This window comes from Castor canadensis, chromosome 17, assembly GCF_047511655.1.
Source record: "Castor canadensis chromosome 17, mCasCan1.hap1v2, whole genome shotgun sequence".
Lineage (NCBI taxonomy): Eukaryota > Metazoa > Chordata > Mammalia > Rodentia > Castoridae > Castor > Castor canadensis.
The window spans coordinates 49,116,551-49,133,228 of record NC_133402.1 but is presented as its reverse complement, the minus strand read 5'-3'; the positions used below and the strand labels follow the sequence as shown (position 1 = coordinate 49,133,228).

At 53.9% G+C, this 16,678-nt stretch overlaps 3 protein-coding genes across 5 annotated transcripts; 1 reads left to right on the top strand and 2 right to left on the bottom strand.

The window, feature by feature from the left end:
* Positions 1-289: 289 nt before the first annotated feature.
* On the bottom strand, positions 290-1,969 carry Ndufaf3 (NADH:ubiquinone oxidoreductase complex assembly factor 3). Its single transcript, XM_020172266.2, has 5 exons — positions 1,404-1,969; positions 1,088-1,280; positions 781-847; positions 599-699; positions 290-518 (listed from the first exon to the last, which is right to left on the bottom strand). Exons 1-5 carry the CDS (start codon positions 1,478-1,480, stop codon positions 402-404), a joined length of 555 nt encoding a protein of 184 aa, XP_020027855.1. The 5' UTR covers positions 1,481-1,969; the 3' UTR covers positions 290-401.
* Positions 1,970-3,348: 1,379 nt separating this feature from the next.
* On the top strand, positions 3,349-7,708 carry Dalrd3 (DALR anticodon binding domain containing 3). 3 transcript variants are annotated; one of them, XM_074058906.1, is made up of 12 exons: positions 3,353-4,528; positions 4,609-4,904; positions 5,015-5,271; positions 5,359-5,438; positions 5,520-5,648; positions 6,339-6,412; positions 6,519-6,580; positions 6,684-6,766; positions 6,852-7,028; positions 7,128-7,215; positions 7,320-7,388; positions 7,479-7,708. In XM_074058906.1, the coding sequence occupies exons 1-11, from the start codon at positions 4,325-4,327 to the stop codon at positions 7,367-7,369; spliced, it is 1,500 nt and encodes a 499-aa protein (XP_073915007.1). In that variant the 5' UTR covers positions 3,353-4,324; the 3' UTR covers positions 7,370-7,388; positions 7,479-7,708. The 3 variants fall into 3 exon arrangements, with proteins under 3 accessions (XP_073915006.1, XP_073915007.1, XP_020027881.2); XM_020172292.2 differs by having other exon boundaries at positions 3,357-4,528; positions 7,102-7,215; XM_074058905.1 differs by lacking the exon at positions 5,520-5,648 and having other exon boundaries at positions 3,349-4,528; positions 5,359-5,477; positions 7,102-7,215.
* Positions 7,239-16,624, bottom strand: Wdr6 (WD repeat domain 6). The gene is made up of 6 exons (XM_020172290.2): positions 16,396-16,624; positions 9,096-11,577; positions 8,902-8,985; positions 8,695-8,811; positions 8,479-8,597; positions 7,239-8,380 (listed from the first exon to the last, which is right to left on the bottom strand). The coding sequence occupies exons 1-6, from the start codon at positions 16,493-16,495 to the stop codon at positions 7,917-7,919; spliced, it is 3,366 nt and encodes a 1,121-aa protein (XP_020027879.1). The 5' UTR covers positions 16,496-16,624; the 3' UTR covers positions 7,239-7,916.
* Between the last annotated feature and the right edge of the window lie 54 nt (positions 16,625-16,678).

The following is a 16,678-nucleotide window of genomic DNA, read 5'->3' as shown; positions in this document are numbered from 1 at the left end:
AGGATTGCAGTTGGAGCCCAGCCCAGGCAAAGTTTGTAAGATCCCATCACCAAAATAAGCAAGGGCAAAATTTGTCTGGAGATGTGGCTCAGGCAGCAAGAGTGTTTGCTTTGCAAGCATGTAGCCCTGAGTTCAAACTTCAGTCCCATTTAAAAAAAAAAAAAAATGCATGTGAGCAAGCAGATGTGGCACCGTGCCACTGAGTGACCTTCTTGATTCTTCTTAACTGCCCCCCCCCCAACAAAAAGCCCCCTGACTCAGCAGTCTTCAGCCAGCAACACACCTGATACACAATGGAAAGTGTATGAATTATTATCCTGGCAAGAATGACAAGGGTAGTGAAAACACTGGGAATGACTGTGCTCTGCAAATTCCCAGTGCCCTTCTAGACAGTTCCTGGTTCATTCTGCAGCTTGGCCCACATTTGTGAGTGAAGTCTCTCCAGGTGGAGGGATGAGAGCAGCTCCTGTCATTCGGCCTTCATGACACAGGAAGTTGAAGGTGGCACAGGCATTGGGCTGCAATGAAAAGGGCAGCATTAGTATGCCTATGGTTAACCTGAGGTCCCCATGCAGGATTTCCAAGTCCTGGCACCTACCGTGTCTTGCACTTCCACAGCAATGCCCCGTTGCCTCATGGCCCGTAGCATCTCGGAGTGCAGACGCTCAGTCCTGTTTCCAGTGCCCACCACAACAATCTCTAGGGAAGGGAGACGCAGTTACCCTGCAACCAGGCCTGGGGAGGGTGTAGGGTAGGAGGGGGCTTTCTGGGACTAAGTACCTATCCGGGGCTCCAGCATCCAGAAGAGGGAGAAGCTCTCTTCAGTGATGTCCTGGTGGGATCCCACCTGTATGGGAGGGGGGCGAATCAAAATGACAAATCATCACTCCGGAGCTGGAGGCAAGGATCAAGTGGTAGAGCACCTGCCTAGCAAGCGGAAGCCCTGAGTTCAAACCCCAGTACCACCCAAAGAAAAAAAATTAACGCCTCACAGGGCAAGAGGGAGAACCAAATCTGCCAGAGACACAAGCACAGAGCGGTATTGTTACTATGGGCCTCAGTTTCCTCACTGCGAGGCAGAGCTCACATTCCACTGCACCACCGAGTGCGGGAGCAGCGCGCAAGGCCCAAATACTCGGTTTCCGTTGATCGTGAAGCCGCGGCTGTTGTAGCTATCGATGTACATGGCGTGAGGGAACTCGCGTTGCAGCAGAGAGATTCGCGTCCGCTGATACAACTCGTCATCGGCCGGCGACAGTCGGTGCCCACGCCGAGGGACCCTGCAGAGGGATGGGGTCAAGGGCGCATGTCCCAGAATGTAATGGTTAAGGGGTCGGAAGGTCGGGGCCGAGGGTCGCCGCCCCTGGGGGCTGGATGGTCAGGCGCCCGGGATACCGGCTTACCATGGCAGTTCAACGTGCGAGCAGCGCGGCGCCAGTCGCGCTCGATGCAGGAAGCGAAGCGCGAAAGCGGCGGCCATGACTGCCCCTCGCGTAGCGAGTCCGCCACAGGTTTAGTAGAATCGTAGAGGAGTCTGGCCCAGAGCACCTACAGCGCCCCACGCGTCCCGGAGGCACCACGCAGCTCAGCCGGTCCAGCGGGCAGTGACATCTGTCTGGGGGTCCAGTCCCCCGGTGCGGCTCTGGTATCAGCACCTGCTGTTTGCCCCGCCCAAGAGCCCCGCCGGCCGTCCCGAGGGAGTGGAGACACCTGGTAGCCTGGCCGCCCTCTGGGCATTGCCTGAACCCGAACCGCGGCCTGGCCCCCGGGCTCTCAGCCATTACGCAGGGCTCGCAGAGTATGGGGCGGGGCAGCAGCGCACCTGGTCCTATTCCTGCACACCTGGCCAAGGTGCGGTTCCAGCCTCTAGGCCCCTAATCCCAGGCTTTGGGGTGTCGGGCCCCGTGGGCGGGGCAGATGGCTAAGGTTTCCTCTTCTGGTTTGGGAATCACTACCCTCCCCAACCGTCACCCGCGCGACCGTTGGCGGCGTCGCCGTGCGCTGCGGGAGGCGTGGCCGCGCGTGGATTGGCTTCTCGGGAGCGTGAGGGGGCGTGGCCAGGTGGTTTCGCCTTAAAATGGCTCCAAGTCTGCGGACAGCTAGAGCCAGCGGAAGGGCATGCTCTGTTACTGCTGGTGTAGCTGTTCGGGTGGGGCTGACCGGGCCGAACCGGACCAGACGTGAGCTACACAGCGCCTGCAGCATCGCCTTGTCTTCGCTCACTCTGCTCGCACGTCCTGAGTGTCTTCTGCCCCCAGTCTTGAGCCGAGTCAAGGGCCTACTGGCGCAAGAGTCGCTTGCGCCGCGCGGGGTTTGGCCATCTCACCGCGCCGGTTCTGTCGTGGCCTCAGGGGAACATTGTCGCGTTCGAGGGGTCAGACGGGCGGGATGTTTGCACAGTCTGGGCCTGGTGGTGGTTCTGCCAGGGCCGGTCGCAGTGATTTTCGGGGGGTTCCTGCCGAGCACTGTGGGCCCCTTTCGGCCCCTAGCGCTCCTGGCTCTGGCAGCGTCACCGGACAAAGGGCCCCAAGCGCGGGGGTGTCTCCGAAGTGTACGCGCGGGTTTACTTCCTCTCCGGCCCCACGGGCGCGCTTCCCTCTTGGCGGATTCCGAAGCCCGCCCCGCCGCCGTCACCGCACCAGTGGCTCGGGCTGCGTGGAACCCACAGTGCTAATCCTGCCCTCCGGATCTAATCCGGATCGGGACTTGGTCCCAGGGGAGGCCCCCACCTTCCCTTCTATTGTTCTGGGGACCAGGTGAGCGGCCCATTCTCACTATACTCGGTTACGCCACCTACTCCCGGTCGGCCTCCTGAGAAAGGGTGGGCAAGTTCCGGTCTGGACCCAGTGCTAGTGACCTAGGGGCAGGAGCCCCCCTCCAACGGCTGGACAGCGGGCAACGGAATCCCAAAAGCAGCTGTTGTCTCCAGAGCATTCCAGCTGCGCTTGGATTTCGTTCCCTGCTCTCCTGCCCGAGCAGCGCTGTAGCCCAGATGGGGTGGCCCGACTCCCAGGCACACTTTCCTGGACCTCTCCAGTCTGTCCCTCTCTCAGGTGCGCCCTCAGGCTGGAGGTGGCGGGCACAGACGTCGAAGAGCTGGGGTTGGTGGCCCTTTCTGCTCTTCAATGAGCACTGAAAAGGGAGGTCCTGGCTGCTCCGGATAGGGCTGCGATGGCGGTGAGTCCCACAGGGCCGCCCCAGCCCGCAGCTCACTAAAGATAGCCCTTCACTTCCTGGGGAAAAAACCACCCTAACCGTCTTCGTGGATCGAGAGTAAATGAAGTCATCAGCTAGCTGGTGGGCCCCCAGTCCTGCTAGCAGCTGTCCCCAGGTCATGCGCCTGGTGCATGGAAAGTGCTTTGGAATGACACGATCACTCCCGTTGAGTGGGCACCCAAGAAGCCATCGGGAATGTCGTGTCCGCCCAGTGCTCTTTCGGCGCTTCCCAGTAGGGCCTCACAGCCCTGGTCCAGAGAGGGGCCTTGCCAAGCTCTTCCTACCCCTAAATTTTCCTTCTCTCCCGAGCTCTGGCACTCCCACTGCTCTAGAGCAGAGATCACAAGTCTGGTTCAAGCTCCATTAGAAGGGGAAGGGGGGAAAGTAGGTTACATTAAAATGAAAACATTTGGGAATCCTCTTGAGAAAGAGGAAAGAGGTTTTTTGCAGGGTGCTCTGAGGTCTGTTTAGCTCACATTGTTTAGTTGTCCCACACTGGCTTTCTCCTAAAACAGGAAGCGGCAAAGGATTGCTGGTAAATTACACCAGGTTAGAGAAACATTAAAAGCTGGTAATTCTGGAAAACATCATGATCGTTCTAATTCCTCATCTGTCAAGAAAACGAACAATTTTATGTGACTGGAAATTTATCGGAAATAAAGACAAGGAACGAGGAAAGGTTTACAATTAACTGAAACCGCAGAACACTAATTTTTTTAAAAAAAGATTTTTAAAGTACAGCTTTAAAGTGTCTTTAATATTACTGCCTTATTCCAAATGACGACTCATTTGGGACTTCTGACGTTTAAGTCATTTCTACAATGGGAAAAAAATGAAACATCACACAAAGATGTGAGACCTCGATGACTAGGAGTCTTGCCTGAGCCCACACCTGGTCGCGAAGATCCTTTCCTAGGTTACTAATGCAGGGAGACGACGAAAAGACCCTTAGGCGTGGAGCGGACCCCGAGCCCAGAAGTGCTCGGAGGGCACGCAGAGAGCGGTAGGTCGAAGGAAGCCCTCCAGATTTGCCCAGGCGCACTTATCCACTCAAGGGGACAGCTGCCGGATCCCCGCCCCTCCAGTCCGCCCTCCCGGAAATTTACCGATGCTTTACTTCCTGTTCCGCTCACTCCTTCCGGTCGTCATGGCGACAGGGCGCCTTGGGGTGGGGGAGATACTGGAGGCCCTTAACGCTGCCCTAGGGCCGGGCGACCCCGTGTGGTTCAAGGAGACGCACGCCCGTCACTTGCGTGTTAGAGACTTCTTGGCGCCGCGGCGCGCGCTACAGGCGCGCTTCAGGGACGGGCAGGTGGGCGCGACCTGGGCTGGGACTTGTGGCCAAGATTGGCAGGGAAGCTGAGGTCCACTCACACACCTGTCTTCCCGCAGGTACCCGAACACGTGTTCCGTGCTGTCGCCTGCCTACAGGGTCCCGGTGTGGCCCCGGTGCTGCGCTGCGAGCCGACACCCTCGGGTTTGTCTCTCCAACTACAGCGGACTGCAGTCTTTGAGCGCGTACTGGGCGCTGTGACCTCCTATGCCACGCCTGCGAAGCCGGCCTCATCAGGTCCGCGTATGCTCTTGCACTGCCCGGCACTGCACTGCAGCCCTGGCGCTCTCCGCCTGAGCCAGCTGCGTGCAGTGCTGGTGGCTGATCACCTAGCGCGAGCGCTGTGCGCTCACGGGTAAGCCTAGGCTGGAGACCAGAATGAAGAAAGGTGGGACCTTTGGGGACAGCAGCAGAGGGAGGGAAGTCTCTGGTGTGCGAGCTGAGGCAGCCGCCCTTGTTTCGCAGAGTGTGTGTGCGCCTAGTGCCCCCAGTGTGGGACCCACATATGCAAACCTTCCTGGAGAAACTACGCGTGGACTGGCCCACCGCCTTGGAGAGAACCTCAACTGAAACCCTGAGGAGCCGTGTGCTTACAGAGCTTACCCCTGTTCATGACGGGGAGACACTGCCCCCCGGCGTCTTGGGCAGACTGTGCCTGAAGGAGCTGATGGAAGAACTGGGCCGAGGGACTGGCTATGACCCCAACGTGGACAACTGTCTAGGTAGGACCTGGAGCCTAGCAGGGCCAGAAAAGCTGCGCGTCCTTCTGCACTCCTTGACCAACCTCAGCTCATGTGTTTCCTTTGCAGTGACTGAGGATCTGCTGTCTGTGCTAGCTGAGTTGCAGGAGGCTGTGCGCCACTGGCGGGAGGGCAGCTACTCAGGCTTGGTCAGTGGCTCCCTGTTCTGTGGGCCTGTAGCAAATCAGGTAACCTGCATCTTTGCAGTAACTGTACCCTTCCCTTATAAGGCTGACACGCCAGATGCTGTTGCAGACAGCTGCATGGTTGTACATGTGGTGAGCTGTGAGGAGGAGTTCCAGCAACAAAAGTTGGACCTACTTTGGTGGAAGGTGGATGACCAGGCTCCTCTTAGCCAGGTAGGTTAGTGATGGTGGAGCTCCTCCAACCTCAGAATGCCTTTGAAAACCACCAAGGGGCCTGTTAGCTGATGGATTCAGAAACTGACACTTAACCTTGGAGGAAACTGAATTACTCAGGAAGCATGTACAGCAAGCAGGTGCAGAGGTCCTGGAGAAGATGGAGTCTGAAGGCACATCCCAAGAACATTGTCTAAGATAAAGAAGCTAGACTGAGCCAAGTGCTAGTGGCTCATGCCAGTAATCTTAGCTACTTGGGAAGCTGAGATGGGAGGATCAAAGTTTGAAGCCAGCCAAGGCAAATAACGTCAAAACCCCATCTCCAAAATAACCAGAGTAAGGGCTAGCAGAGTGGCTCAAGTGGTAGAGTGCCTGCCTAGCAAGTGTGAGGCCCTGAGTTCCAACCCCAGTACCACGCACACAACCAGAGCAAAATGAACTGGAGGCAGAGCTCAAGAGGTGGAGTGCCCACTCTGCAAGTGTGAACCCCTGAGTTCAAATCCCCGTCCCACCCCCCTCCAAAAAAAAGCTGGATTGTGTTCTGAGGAGCTGGACTTGAGAAGGAAGCATTGAGCTGGTTTATAGATTGGGGGAGTTAGGGTAGAGCAGAGGCACCAGACTTGGGCTCCTTGAGAAACTTATGGCTGGAGGGTAGTGCCAATTGGGCTGAACCCCTGCCATCTTCCACAGAAGCACCTGGTCTGTGGCCCAGTGAAAATAGCTGGTGCACTCAGCACTCTGATGACTGCCCCTGAATACTACAAGTGAGTAAGATTGGAAGGAAGGCTAACCTGAGCCAGGGTAGTTGAGATGGGGGTTAAAGGGTCTTTACTAGGACCCTGCCCACTGGCTCTCCTCTTGAAAACACAGGCTTCGGCATGCCCAGATGTGCAAGGCCTCAGCACTGAAGCATGGTGGGGATCTGATACAAGGTGAGCCTGGGAGACCCTGTCTGTGCCCTGGGGTAGGAGTAAATCATTTGTACCTCTGTCCCTTGTTCCTTGTCTACAGAATGACCAACCTATTCTCTCACAGACCCAATCTGGACAGAGATCTTTGGGGTTCTCTCTGCGGCCACCATCAAGTTTGAGATGCTGAGCACAGCTGCACAGAGTCAAGTGAGCCTGGGTACCTGGTGGGACTAAGGCTGGGGAGACAGGGTGTGGTATCCACCCTCGCTCCAGCTGTGTCTCCATTCCCCAGCTTCTCTTGACTGACAGCAGCATCTCCACAAAGGGCACAAAGAGTGGCACTTTTGTCATGTATAATTGTGCCCGCCTTGCCACACTTTTTGAGAGTTACAAGCACAGTATGGAACAAGGTCTGTACCCCACTTTTCCACCTGTGAATAGTCTGGACTTCTCGCTGCTACATGATGAGGTAAGTACCCTTCCCAAGTAGCTGGCACAAGCTGATGCTTGGATTTTCCCTCCTAGTACCCCTGTCTCCACAGGGTGAGTGGTTGCTGCTCTTCAACAGTGTCCTTCCCTTCCTGGACCTGCTGAGCCAGACTGCAGTCCTAGCCTCCAGAGCCTCGGGGTTCCACATCACTGCTCGCACAGAGATGGTGAGGCACAGAAGACCACTACAGACACTACACACTCTAATCTTTATTCTGGGCTGGGACACAAAAGCAAAGACACAAGCCAGTAACTCAGTCTCTATCTCTAGGTGTGCAAGTTCCTGGTACAGCTCAGCATGGATTTCAGCTCATACTATAACAGAGTACACATCCTAGGGGTGAGCACATAGCAAAAGGGGGTATGGGAAAGGTGCAGGGTGAAGACAAGGGAAGCAGAGGGTAAGACCATCAGGTCCCTTCTCCTCCAGGAGCCTCGGCCACACCTCTTTGGTCAGATGTTCGCCCGCCTGCAGCTTCTGAGGGCTGTTCGTGAGGTGCTCCACACAGGCCTGGCTCTGCTGGGCCTCCCTCCACTAAGCCACATGTGAGACTACAGAGGGCCCAGTAACCGGGAATATTTACAAAATCATCAACTGAAAAAACCAAAACCCACAGATGTTAGGAGCATGGAGCCCAAATAAACTGCTTCTTTTACAAAGTTTTGTCCTATTGTGGGAAGTGGGATGTATTCTTGGTCTGTCCACGCAGCACACTTACTCACCTCCAGCTCCTGCTCTGGAGTCAGGAACCCGCGGCCACTGCCTCCTCCCCTCGAGGCACACTGGGCACAGGCACAGACAGTAGATCCCTGCTCCACTGTCTATGAGCAGGCCCCATACCCAGCAGGCCAGCCACTGCGGGACACCTTAGTCATACCAGTTGTAAACTTCAAGCCCCTGACCCCCAAGAGCACAGCGGTGGCCAAATTCAGGGCTCACAGGCCAGCAGTCCATGTCGGCCACATCTGGCACATGATACACAGTGCTGTTCATGAACGTGGGTTCACCATGCCCTAGACGCCAGAAGGTCAGCCGTTGGTCAATGGAAGCTGAGACCATGAGGCTTGGGCTTAGGATCTTGAGGCCTGTCACATGGGCGGCATGTGCACAAGGAACAGAGTATTCCTCTAGGACACGCAGCTGAGGCATCAGCTCAGCCTCCCCCACAGCCTCTTCCAGCTCCGGCATCTCCACAGCAAGCACGAAGACATGGAGGGAGCCATCCTCACTACCACTGGCCACAAGATGGTGGCCCTCACGTGTGGGCAGAGTATGCAGGCTATTGACACCACTGCTGTGGGCCTGGAGGGTCATGCAGGGACAGCCCAGCTCTGGAGAAACAGGACAGCTATTAGGATCCTGCCTGTCTCTTGTGAGAGGGAAAAATGAAAGGTGGGGAGGATGTCATGTTTGCACACTAACTACTCACGGTAAGGAAGCCCAGGCTGTGCTGGAGGCTCCAGGGTGGTGGAGCCACGGTCTAGCACAGTGGTGAGATCCCAGAAGGCCAGGCTGCCATCGGTAGCTGCACTGCACAGGAACATCCTCCTGAGAGTCAAGAAAGGACAGCCAGGTGAGTGAGCAATGCAGGGGCAACAGGAACCCTCATCCAGCCCATGCAGGACTGTTATCCAACCCTTCTCACCGCTGCTGATTCGGTGCCTCATGTACAAAGGAGTGGACCTTGAGGACACACCGCTTATGGTGGAAAGTTTCAGCAAGGAGCTGTAGAATTCGCCCAGAGTCCTGCAAGAGAAAGAGCCTGGGGAACAGGAGATGGCCCAACTCAGAACCCATCCTGGACAACCCCACACACCCTCTTCTCCCTATCCACTAGGGCTTAGGCTCTCACCTCACCGCTCCATCACTACAAGCTGCAGCCACAAGGGGGCCAAGGCCAGGCCGGTCAAGTTCACAAATAGCCAGGGACATGTACCTAAAGGGAGAACATAAACTGTCAAGTTGAACCCACAAGCCTGGGGGCACCTGCCCGGGGTGTACCCAGCATGATCTCACCCCTTGGCCCTGCCCGGGAGCTCACATTACCTGGTCTCAGGGTCCACCTTGACCATTCGATGCCGATTGCGCTGCCGGTCCCAGTATTCGTCTAACCGGTGGGATGAAAGGTGCATGACATGGCAGGCGAGGCGGCTTGGGGTGCTGGGGTCAGGAGTAACCATGATGCTGAAACAGTGCATCTCAGCTCGACCCCCTGCAGACACTACATTGGCTGTCAGCCCTGGACAAGCATCCTGAGAGCCACCTGGGGTGCCAATGCCCCACACTGCCACAGCACGCACTGAAGAGATGTGGTTACAAACAGATGTGAGTGCATGGGCTGAGCCTGTGGTTGTAGGGAGTGCCAGGACACACACAGTAGTGTCCTCACTGCATGTGATTACAATGTCAGTAAGGCCAGGCCCCTCACTGCCAGGCTCCAGGTAGTCAGGTTGATCAAAGCTGGGTACCTCAAATTCGGGTCCCAGGGTGATGGTGCCCACGCGCTTTACACAAGTGATTTCACGGCCATGCAGACCCTCTCGGAGAATCACATGTGGCCGGGTGCAGCCACCTAGAGCCCGGTATAGCATGACATCCCCATCCTTGAGATAGGCAAAGGCCATGGCCGCCTCGGTATCAGAGAAGGCCCAGGAGCGGTGCCCTCCTCCACAGTTGATGATGTGCAGCTTCTCATGTGAACGAGGGCTCCATACCACAAATTCATTGGCATGGAAACCCAGGATGACCATGCTCCCATCAGACACCATTCGAAGCCCAGCCACCCAGTTCATGCCTCGACAGGACTTCTGTCTTAGGACTGGCTGGAGCTGGCCACCTCGCACAAAGAGCTGGTAATAGGCACCATCACGCCCGGTGGTGTACACATAGCCACCATGGCAAGTGACTGAGGTCACACCCTGCTTCCCATGCAGAGAATGGAGGGTAGACACAGGGCCCCACCCAGATGCATCTTTCTCGCTCCTACCATTGCTACCACCTGCTCCAGGTGCCTCAACAATAGCCCCAGCCTTGCCTCCAAGCCCAGGGTCCTTGAGCAGACCTGGTCTGGAGGGAAATAGCAGCACAGAGCCACGGCGGTCCCCACACACCAAGAAGTCACCCGGGGGCAGGAAGGTACTGCATGTGTGCCATCTTTGCTTACTTGGGGGTAGCAGGTATCGGCAACGTTCCTTGACAAAGATGGTCTTCCCAGAGGGTGCAGCTGAGATCTCCAAGCAAGCCACTACACCACCAGGACCAGAAGCCAGCAAAAGGAGCTCCTCATAGCCACGCAGGGCCCAACTCAAGCTGTGAACCTTCCCATGGAACAGGATCTGGTCCACAGCAGCAGTTGGAGTGTTGATGGGGACAACTTTGACACGACCCTCCCCATTGGCCATGGCACACAGTCCGAAGCCCTCAGGACCAGGAGCTGCCTCCAGCAGGCAGTAAGACTGAAAATGCTTATCCTCTAGCAGCTGCTCCCAGCACTTGACCTCGAAGTCATAGAGGTACAGGACTCCTGTATCAGTCACTGCCAACAGTCGCCAAGAACCAGCCAGAGTCACGGCCTTGAGGGTACCTGGCCTGCTAGAGGACTTGAAGCTGAGAGCCGAGACTCCCAAGCCTGGGTACCCACGCCCTACCAGATGCCACAGCCGAATGCCTGAATCATCACCCCCAGTGATTACCCATGCCTGCCTCTCATGAGCAGCTATGGCCCGGATCCCACGGCCCTGGTGGCCCCGAAAGGCTTGGAGAATCTCACCTTCATGGCTCCACACCAAGCAGACACAATCTTCGCCTGCACTGATGAGATAATTCTCTAGGAGCTTGACCTGCCACACACGGGCACTATGCCCAAAACAGTGCCCAATATTCTGTACCCGACCCCCAGGCACCCGGAGGTCGCCCACCTTCCAGATACGAACACTTCGGTCTTCTGAAGCCGTTGCCAGCAAGCCCTTGCTTTCCAGGTATGACATGCTGAAGATGACACCCACATGTCCACTGACCCGTCTGTCAGGTGCCACAGGCTTGTTGTCTGTTAAAGCAGTGGCTGGGTACCAGACCAGAAGTTGGTTGGAAACAGCACCTGCCACTATGGTCAGTTCCTTCCAGGTGTCTCCAATCAGGCAGGCTGAGGAGAGGGTGCACCTGTCTGTGCAGGGGACATCCTGCAGCATGCACCCTATCACAGGGTCATACAGCACCACTGAATTGTGGCCCAGGGCCAAGGCAACATTGCCCTCGAGCCAGCGTACATCCCAGATCCAGTCAGACATGTTCCACAGGCCAGAACGCCAGAGCTCCCGGAAACGGCTCTCACCCCAGCTAACTTTAACAATTCGGAGTCCCTTGCTCCCAAACACAGCTATCATGGCTTCCGAGTCAAGGTCTCCTTTGGGCTCTGGCCGCACCCGGAACCCATGGATAAGATAATGGCCAAGCAGGTTCTGTACTCGCTTCATCATCCGCAGATGCCCACCAAAGTCCAAGCTGTACACCAGGACATCGGGCCCCTCACCTAGATGGAGGCAAAGAGCCACATCAGAACCACTGAATCTGAAGACCCATGGGAGAACAGGTGGGGACGGGGAAACATCTCAGCACATAGCCCAAGAACCTATCAGGACACAGCTGGACTTCTACTGCAGCTTTCTGCTACCCTTGTCAATCACTTTTTTGTTAGGCTTTTTGTTTTGAGACAGGGTCTAGCTCTCAATCCTCCTGCCTCTGCCTCCTGTGTGTTAGGAGCTCATCAATCACTCTTTCTTTTTCTTTTGTTTCTTTTTTTTTTTTTTTTAACAGTACTGGGATTTGAACTCCAGCCTTATGCTTGCTAGGAAGGCATTCTACCACATCAGCAACACTCCAGACCATTTTGCTTCAGGTTATTTTTCAGATAAGGTCTCCTGCTTTTTGCCTGGAGCAGACCTCAGGCCCTGATCCTCCTACCTATCTATGCCTTCCTTATTTGTTGAGATGGGAGGGTCTCATTAACTTATTGCCCTGGATAGTCCCAAACTATGGTTTCCCCAATCTCTTTCTCCTAAATAGCTGGGATTATAGATGTGAGCCACCACACCTGGCTCATCAATCACTCTTGATATCCAGTTCACCCTTGAGTTCCTCAAACTCAAGTCTCCCTCTTACCCTGTATCCTCACACTTCAGATGGGAACTCCCTCCTCCTCCTCAGCTTTAGTCCTCAAACCCTCAGCTTCATCTGTCTCTCTATTCATCCTCCCTTTCCTAGGGAAAGAGTATGCTAACCTTTTTCTCCTTGGGCCCATGGCAACATCCCTCCTAATTTCCAAAAGCCTGCTCCCTGTGTCACAGAGATGTGAACATACTCAGTACCAAGGGAGGGAAGTAGCAGAGACAGCCCACAATTTGGTGGCAGGGGTTTGGCCTTGAGTCCTAGCTCTATCATGGACCAGCCATGAATCCCCGCTCTGTGTATAAGGCTGAGGCTTAGAGAGCTCCAACATGGCAGCCACACAAGAGCCCTCAGAAGGCACACATGAGGTATAGTCATCCAGACCCTGGCCAGGGTTTGGCAAACAGCACAAACAAAATAAAAAGTAAATTCTTATTTCTGTGGTATGTATTCTCCTTGGTTCCCTCCTCCCCGTTTCTAAGTCTCCCCTAATTGGTGCTCACAGAGGCTTGTCCAGTGCTTGCCTCAGTATAAACTCACATGCTTCCTGAGCAGCCTCCTACACCCCACCTATATAGAACCCAACACCCAAATCCTTCCTCCCCAAGTCCCCTCAGTTCCTCAGTCCAGTGATCATTACCACCCTCTGCCCATCCCCCAGCCCAAACCCAGAGGGCCAACAGATTATTCCTCTCTTAACTTTGCACAACTTCTCTATTTCCAAGTTCTATAGATTTCATTTTCTTTTTTCTTTTTTTTGCTTTTTAAGTATTCTGGTAACTTTATTTCAAATTAACTGGTTTTTTTACAATTCTATGCATTTTCTTTTATTCATTTGTAAACGTTATTCTGAAAAGCAGACCACGCGCTTCAGTCTGTCCAAGGGCTATAGGTTAGATTTCATTTTCTAAATAATTTGCAAGCCAGGCACCAGTGGCTCATGCCTGTAGTCCTAGCTACTCAGGAGGTAGAGATCAGGAAGATCACAGTTCGAAGCCAGCCCAGGCACATAATTGGAGAGACTCTATCTTGAAAAAAATCCATCACAAAAAAGGGCTGGTGGAGTGGCTCAAGGTGTAGGCCCTGAGTTCAAACTCCATACTCAAAAAAAAAAAAAGTAAATAAAAAATTAAAAAGGGGTATGTTTGTAGCTCAATGGTAGAACACTTGCCTAGCATGTGTGAGGTTCTGGGTTCAATCCGCAGTAACACACACACACACACACACACACACACACACACACAAAGGGCAGTCAGTCAGAAAAAAGGAGGGGGGATGGCTACAACTTTCTTGGCAGACCAACATCAGGTTGGATGGCCCTAAGATTAGCAAAAGCTTTGGGTAGTGTGGAAGGAAATGAAGGGTTCAAGAATGGGTCAGAGCCAGACACCAGTTGCTCACACCTGTAATCTTAGCTACCTGGGAGGCAGAGATCAGGAGGATCACAGTTCAAAGCCAGCCCAGGCAAACAGTTTGTGAGAACCTTAAAAATGCCAACACAAAGCAAGTCTGGTAGAGTGCATACCTAGCATGTGTGAGGCCCTGAGTTCAAGCCCCAGTACTGAAAAAAAAAAAAAAGGAATGGGTCAGAGAGAATGCTACTGATGGGGTTGTGTAGCATGATGACATAAAAGCAGAGAAATAGACAAGTGTCGCACATGTGAAGTCAAAGGCAACTAGACAGACTTGGAGAGGGAGGCTGATTCTTGGGCTTAGGAACCTGAGTAGCTGGTAGTCCCCCTGCACAGCTAGACTACCTAGCAGGAAGACCACTGAAAGTGGTAGAAGTATTTCTATTTATAAGTACTGTGTACTTGGGCCTGGAACTTATAAGAACAGGACTAGGAATTCAGATTATGAGTGCACATGGGTACAATTTAAGAACTGCAGCCATGAGTTGGGTATACAGGTCAGTGATACAGGATGTGCTCAGCATGCAAGAAGCCCTGGGAGCTGGGTTTAATCCCCAGCACAGAAAGAGAGCAGAGAGGAGGGCAAGGAAGGGGAAGGGAAAAGAAAAGAAAAGGAGGGAAGGGAAAAAGAAGGAAGAAAGATGATGGTAGCTATACAAAAGTCACTCTGGAAGCCAGAAGAACAGGTGAATTCCCTTGGAGTACTTTCTAACAGGGGTTAGACCCTTAAATGGCACTATGACGGGAGAACCAACAGAAACTGGAAAGAAACCAAGATCTGGGGAAAGGTAGAGTCCTGTTGACTCAATGAGCCAGAATCAGTTATTACTATAAGGACCTCTGACTTTTTTTTTTTTTTTTTTTGCATAGCTCAGAATGGGACCCAGCACCTCATGCAAGCTAGTGAAACACTCTACCACAGAGCTACAACCCTAGCCCTACCTGACTTATTTTATTGCAGATCTGGAAAAAAGAATCCTGCCTGCATATGCTAGGCAAGTGTCTACAATCCTAGTCCTACCCCTGACATCCTTTTTGTTTTTGGGTGGTACTGGGGGTTGAATTCAGAGCCTTGTGCTTGCCAGGCAGGCACTCTACCACTTAAGCCACTCCACCAGCCCATATCCCTGACTTTTTAAATGAAAGACCCAGTAAGTTATTTTTTCCCTTTAAACAAAACAAACAAGGCCCTGCATGGTGGCTCATGTTTGTAATCCTAGCTATTCAAGAGAATTGCAGTTTGAACCTAGCCCAGGGAAATAGTTCATGATACCCTATCTCAAAAAAAAAAAAAGAAATCCAACACAAAAAAGAATTGGTAGAGAGGCTCAAGTGGTAGAGTGCCTGCCAAGCAAGCATGAGACCCTGAGTTCAAACCCAAATATTGTCAAAAAAAAAAAAAAAAAAAAAACTTTGGGCTGGGGATGTAGCTCAGGTAGCATGCTTGCCTAGCACATGAGAGGCCCTGAATTTAATCCCAGCACCATAAAAAAAAGAAAAAGAAAATAAACTATTTAATGGGTCCTCCTCACTGCCCTTCAGAATAAAGGCAAATCAAGGCATAAAACAATCTAGCCTCTACTTTATTCTCCAGCTTCTTTTCCCTCCAGGCCACTCCCATTCCCACTCCAGCCTCACAAGAATTCTCCCTTTCCCACAAAGAGACAAATTCTCTCTGCCTCAAGGCCTTTAACACTCTTTACCCTCTGCCAGAAACTCACCCTTCTCTTCTCCTAGTTCACTCTTGTGGTTCTTTGGATTTCTGCTTTAGCTGTCCCCTCCTCCAGAGTTAGGTCATTGTAGGAACCCTGAGTTCTGGCAGCCCACACACCGTATCAAAACTAGACTATATCCCTGCCACAGGCACATACATATGACCCTCTTGGGGCTGATGGTGGCTCACTCAAGGTCTGACAGCCAGTGCTCAGCCTCAAGACCCTTATAAAAATCACAACACCATCATCAGTGGCTTCATGTCAGGCCTCACTATTCCCCACGACTCTGACACCTCAGGTCCCAGGTCTTTGCAACCAGACACTAGGGCCTGTGTTTCCCAACCTAGTCCTTGGAGGGAACCAACCATCTCAGGAAGGGCCTCAGTCCCCGCCTCTGTGCAGTGCTAGCCTCAGAAGAGTTTCGTGCTCAATTTTTGACGACCCCACCCTTTTCACCCTTTATGCCCCTCATATTCAGAAGGTGGGGTAGGGGTTTCCCAAGGCCACAACCCTGCCACGCTCCCTAGGACACCATTTTTTTCCTTTTTTGAGACAGGGTCTCTCGCTGTGTAACTCCAGGCTGGTCTCCAAATCGGGGTTCTCTTGCCTCAATCTTCTAAGTGCTGGGATTACAGCCGGGAGTCACACACCCCTGCCACGCCCCCTGGGGCACCTTTTTTTTTTTTTAACCTCCTCACCCATCGTGGCCTTCTGAGCTTATCTGAGGGATCGCACACCCCTCTCCCCCCATACGAGACGACTTGCGTTCTCCCACACTTCTCGCGTCTCTACCCACCCTTTCCACGTTGGCTACAGATTAGGAAGAAGGGCTACGTACAATAGCCACATCAGCTTTTTGTCTTTCTAGTCCCGCCCTCCTCAGGTTGGCCCCCCATTCCCTGGGCTCCCTTCCCACCTCAGACCTGGCCTCATCCCTCTCCCCATCCCCACCCCGTTGTCCGTCCTCTTCCTTGGGGCATCCCTTTGTCCCTATGGCCCCGCCCCAGGCGGGCGCTGTTTCTTCGCCCGCTTAGTGCGTCTCGAGCCAAGCCTCACCCGCCAACAGCCGGTCCCCCACGCACTCCAGACCCGTGACCGGGAGGAGTATGAGCTCAGAGGTTGCCCTCGGCCAAATGTAGTCCTCCAGAGCGTCCATGATGGTCCTCTAGCTGTAGCCGCTGCTAAGGACAAGGAGGGAGCTGTACTCTCGCGAGAACGAGCCCTTTCAGCGCTCTGCCTTGCCGAACAACTGCACCCTTAGCTACAGGTAGCAGAGACCAGGACGGCCGGGGCTGCGGGCGTCCAATGACGACCCTGCGCCCCACACAATCCGGCTTAT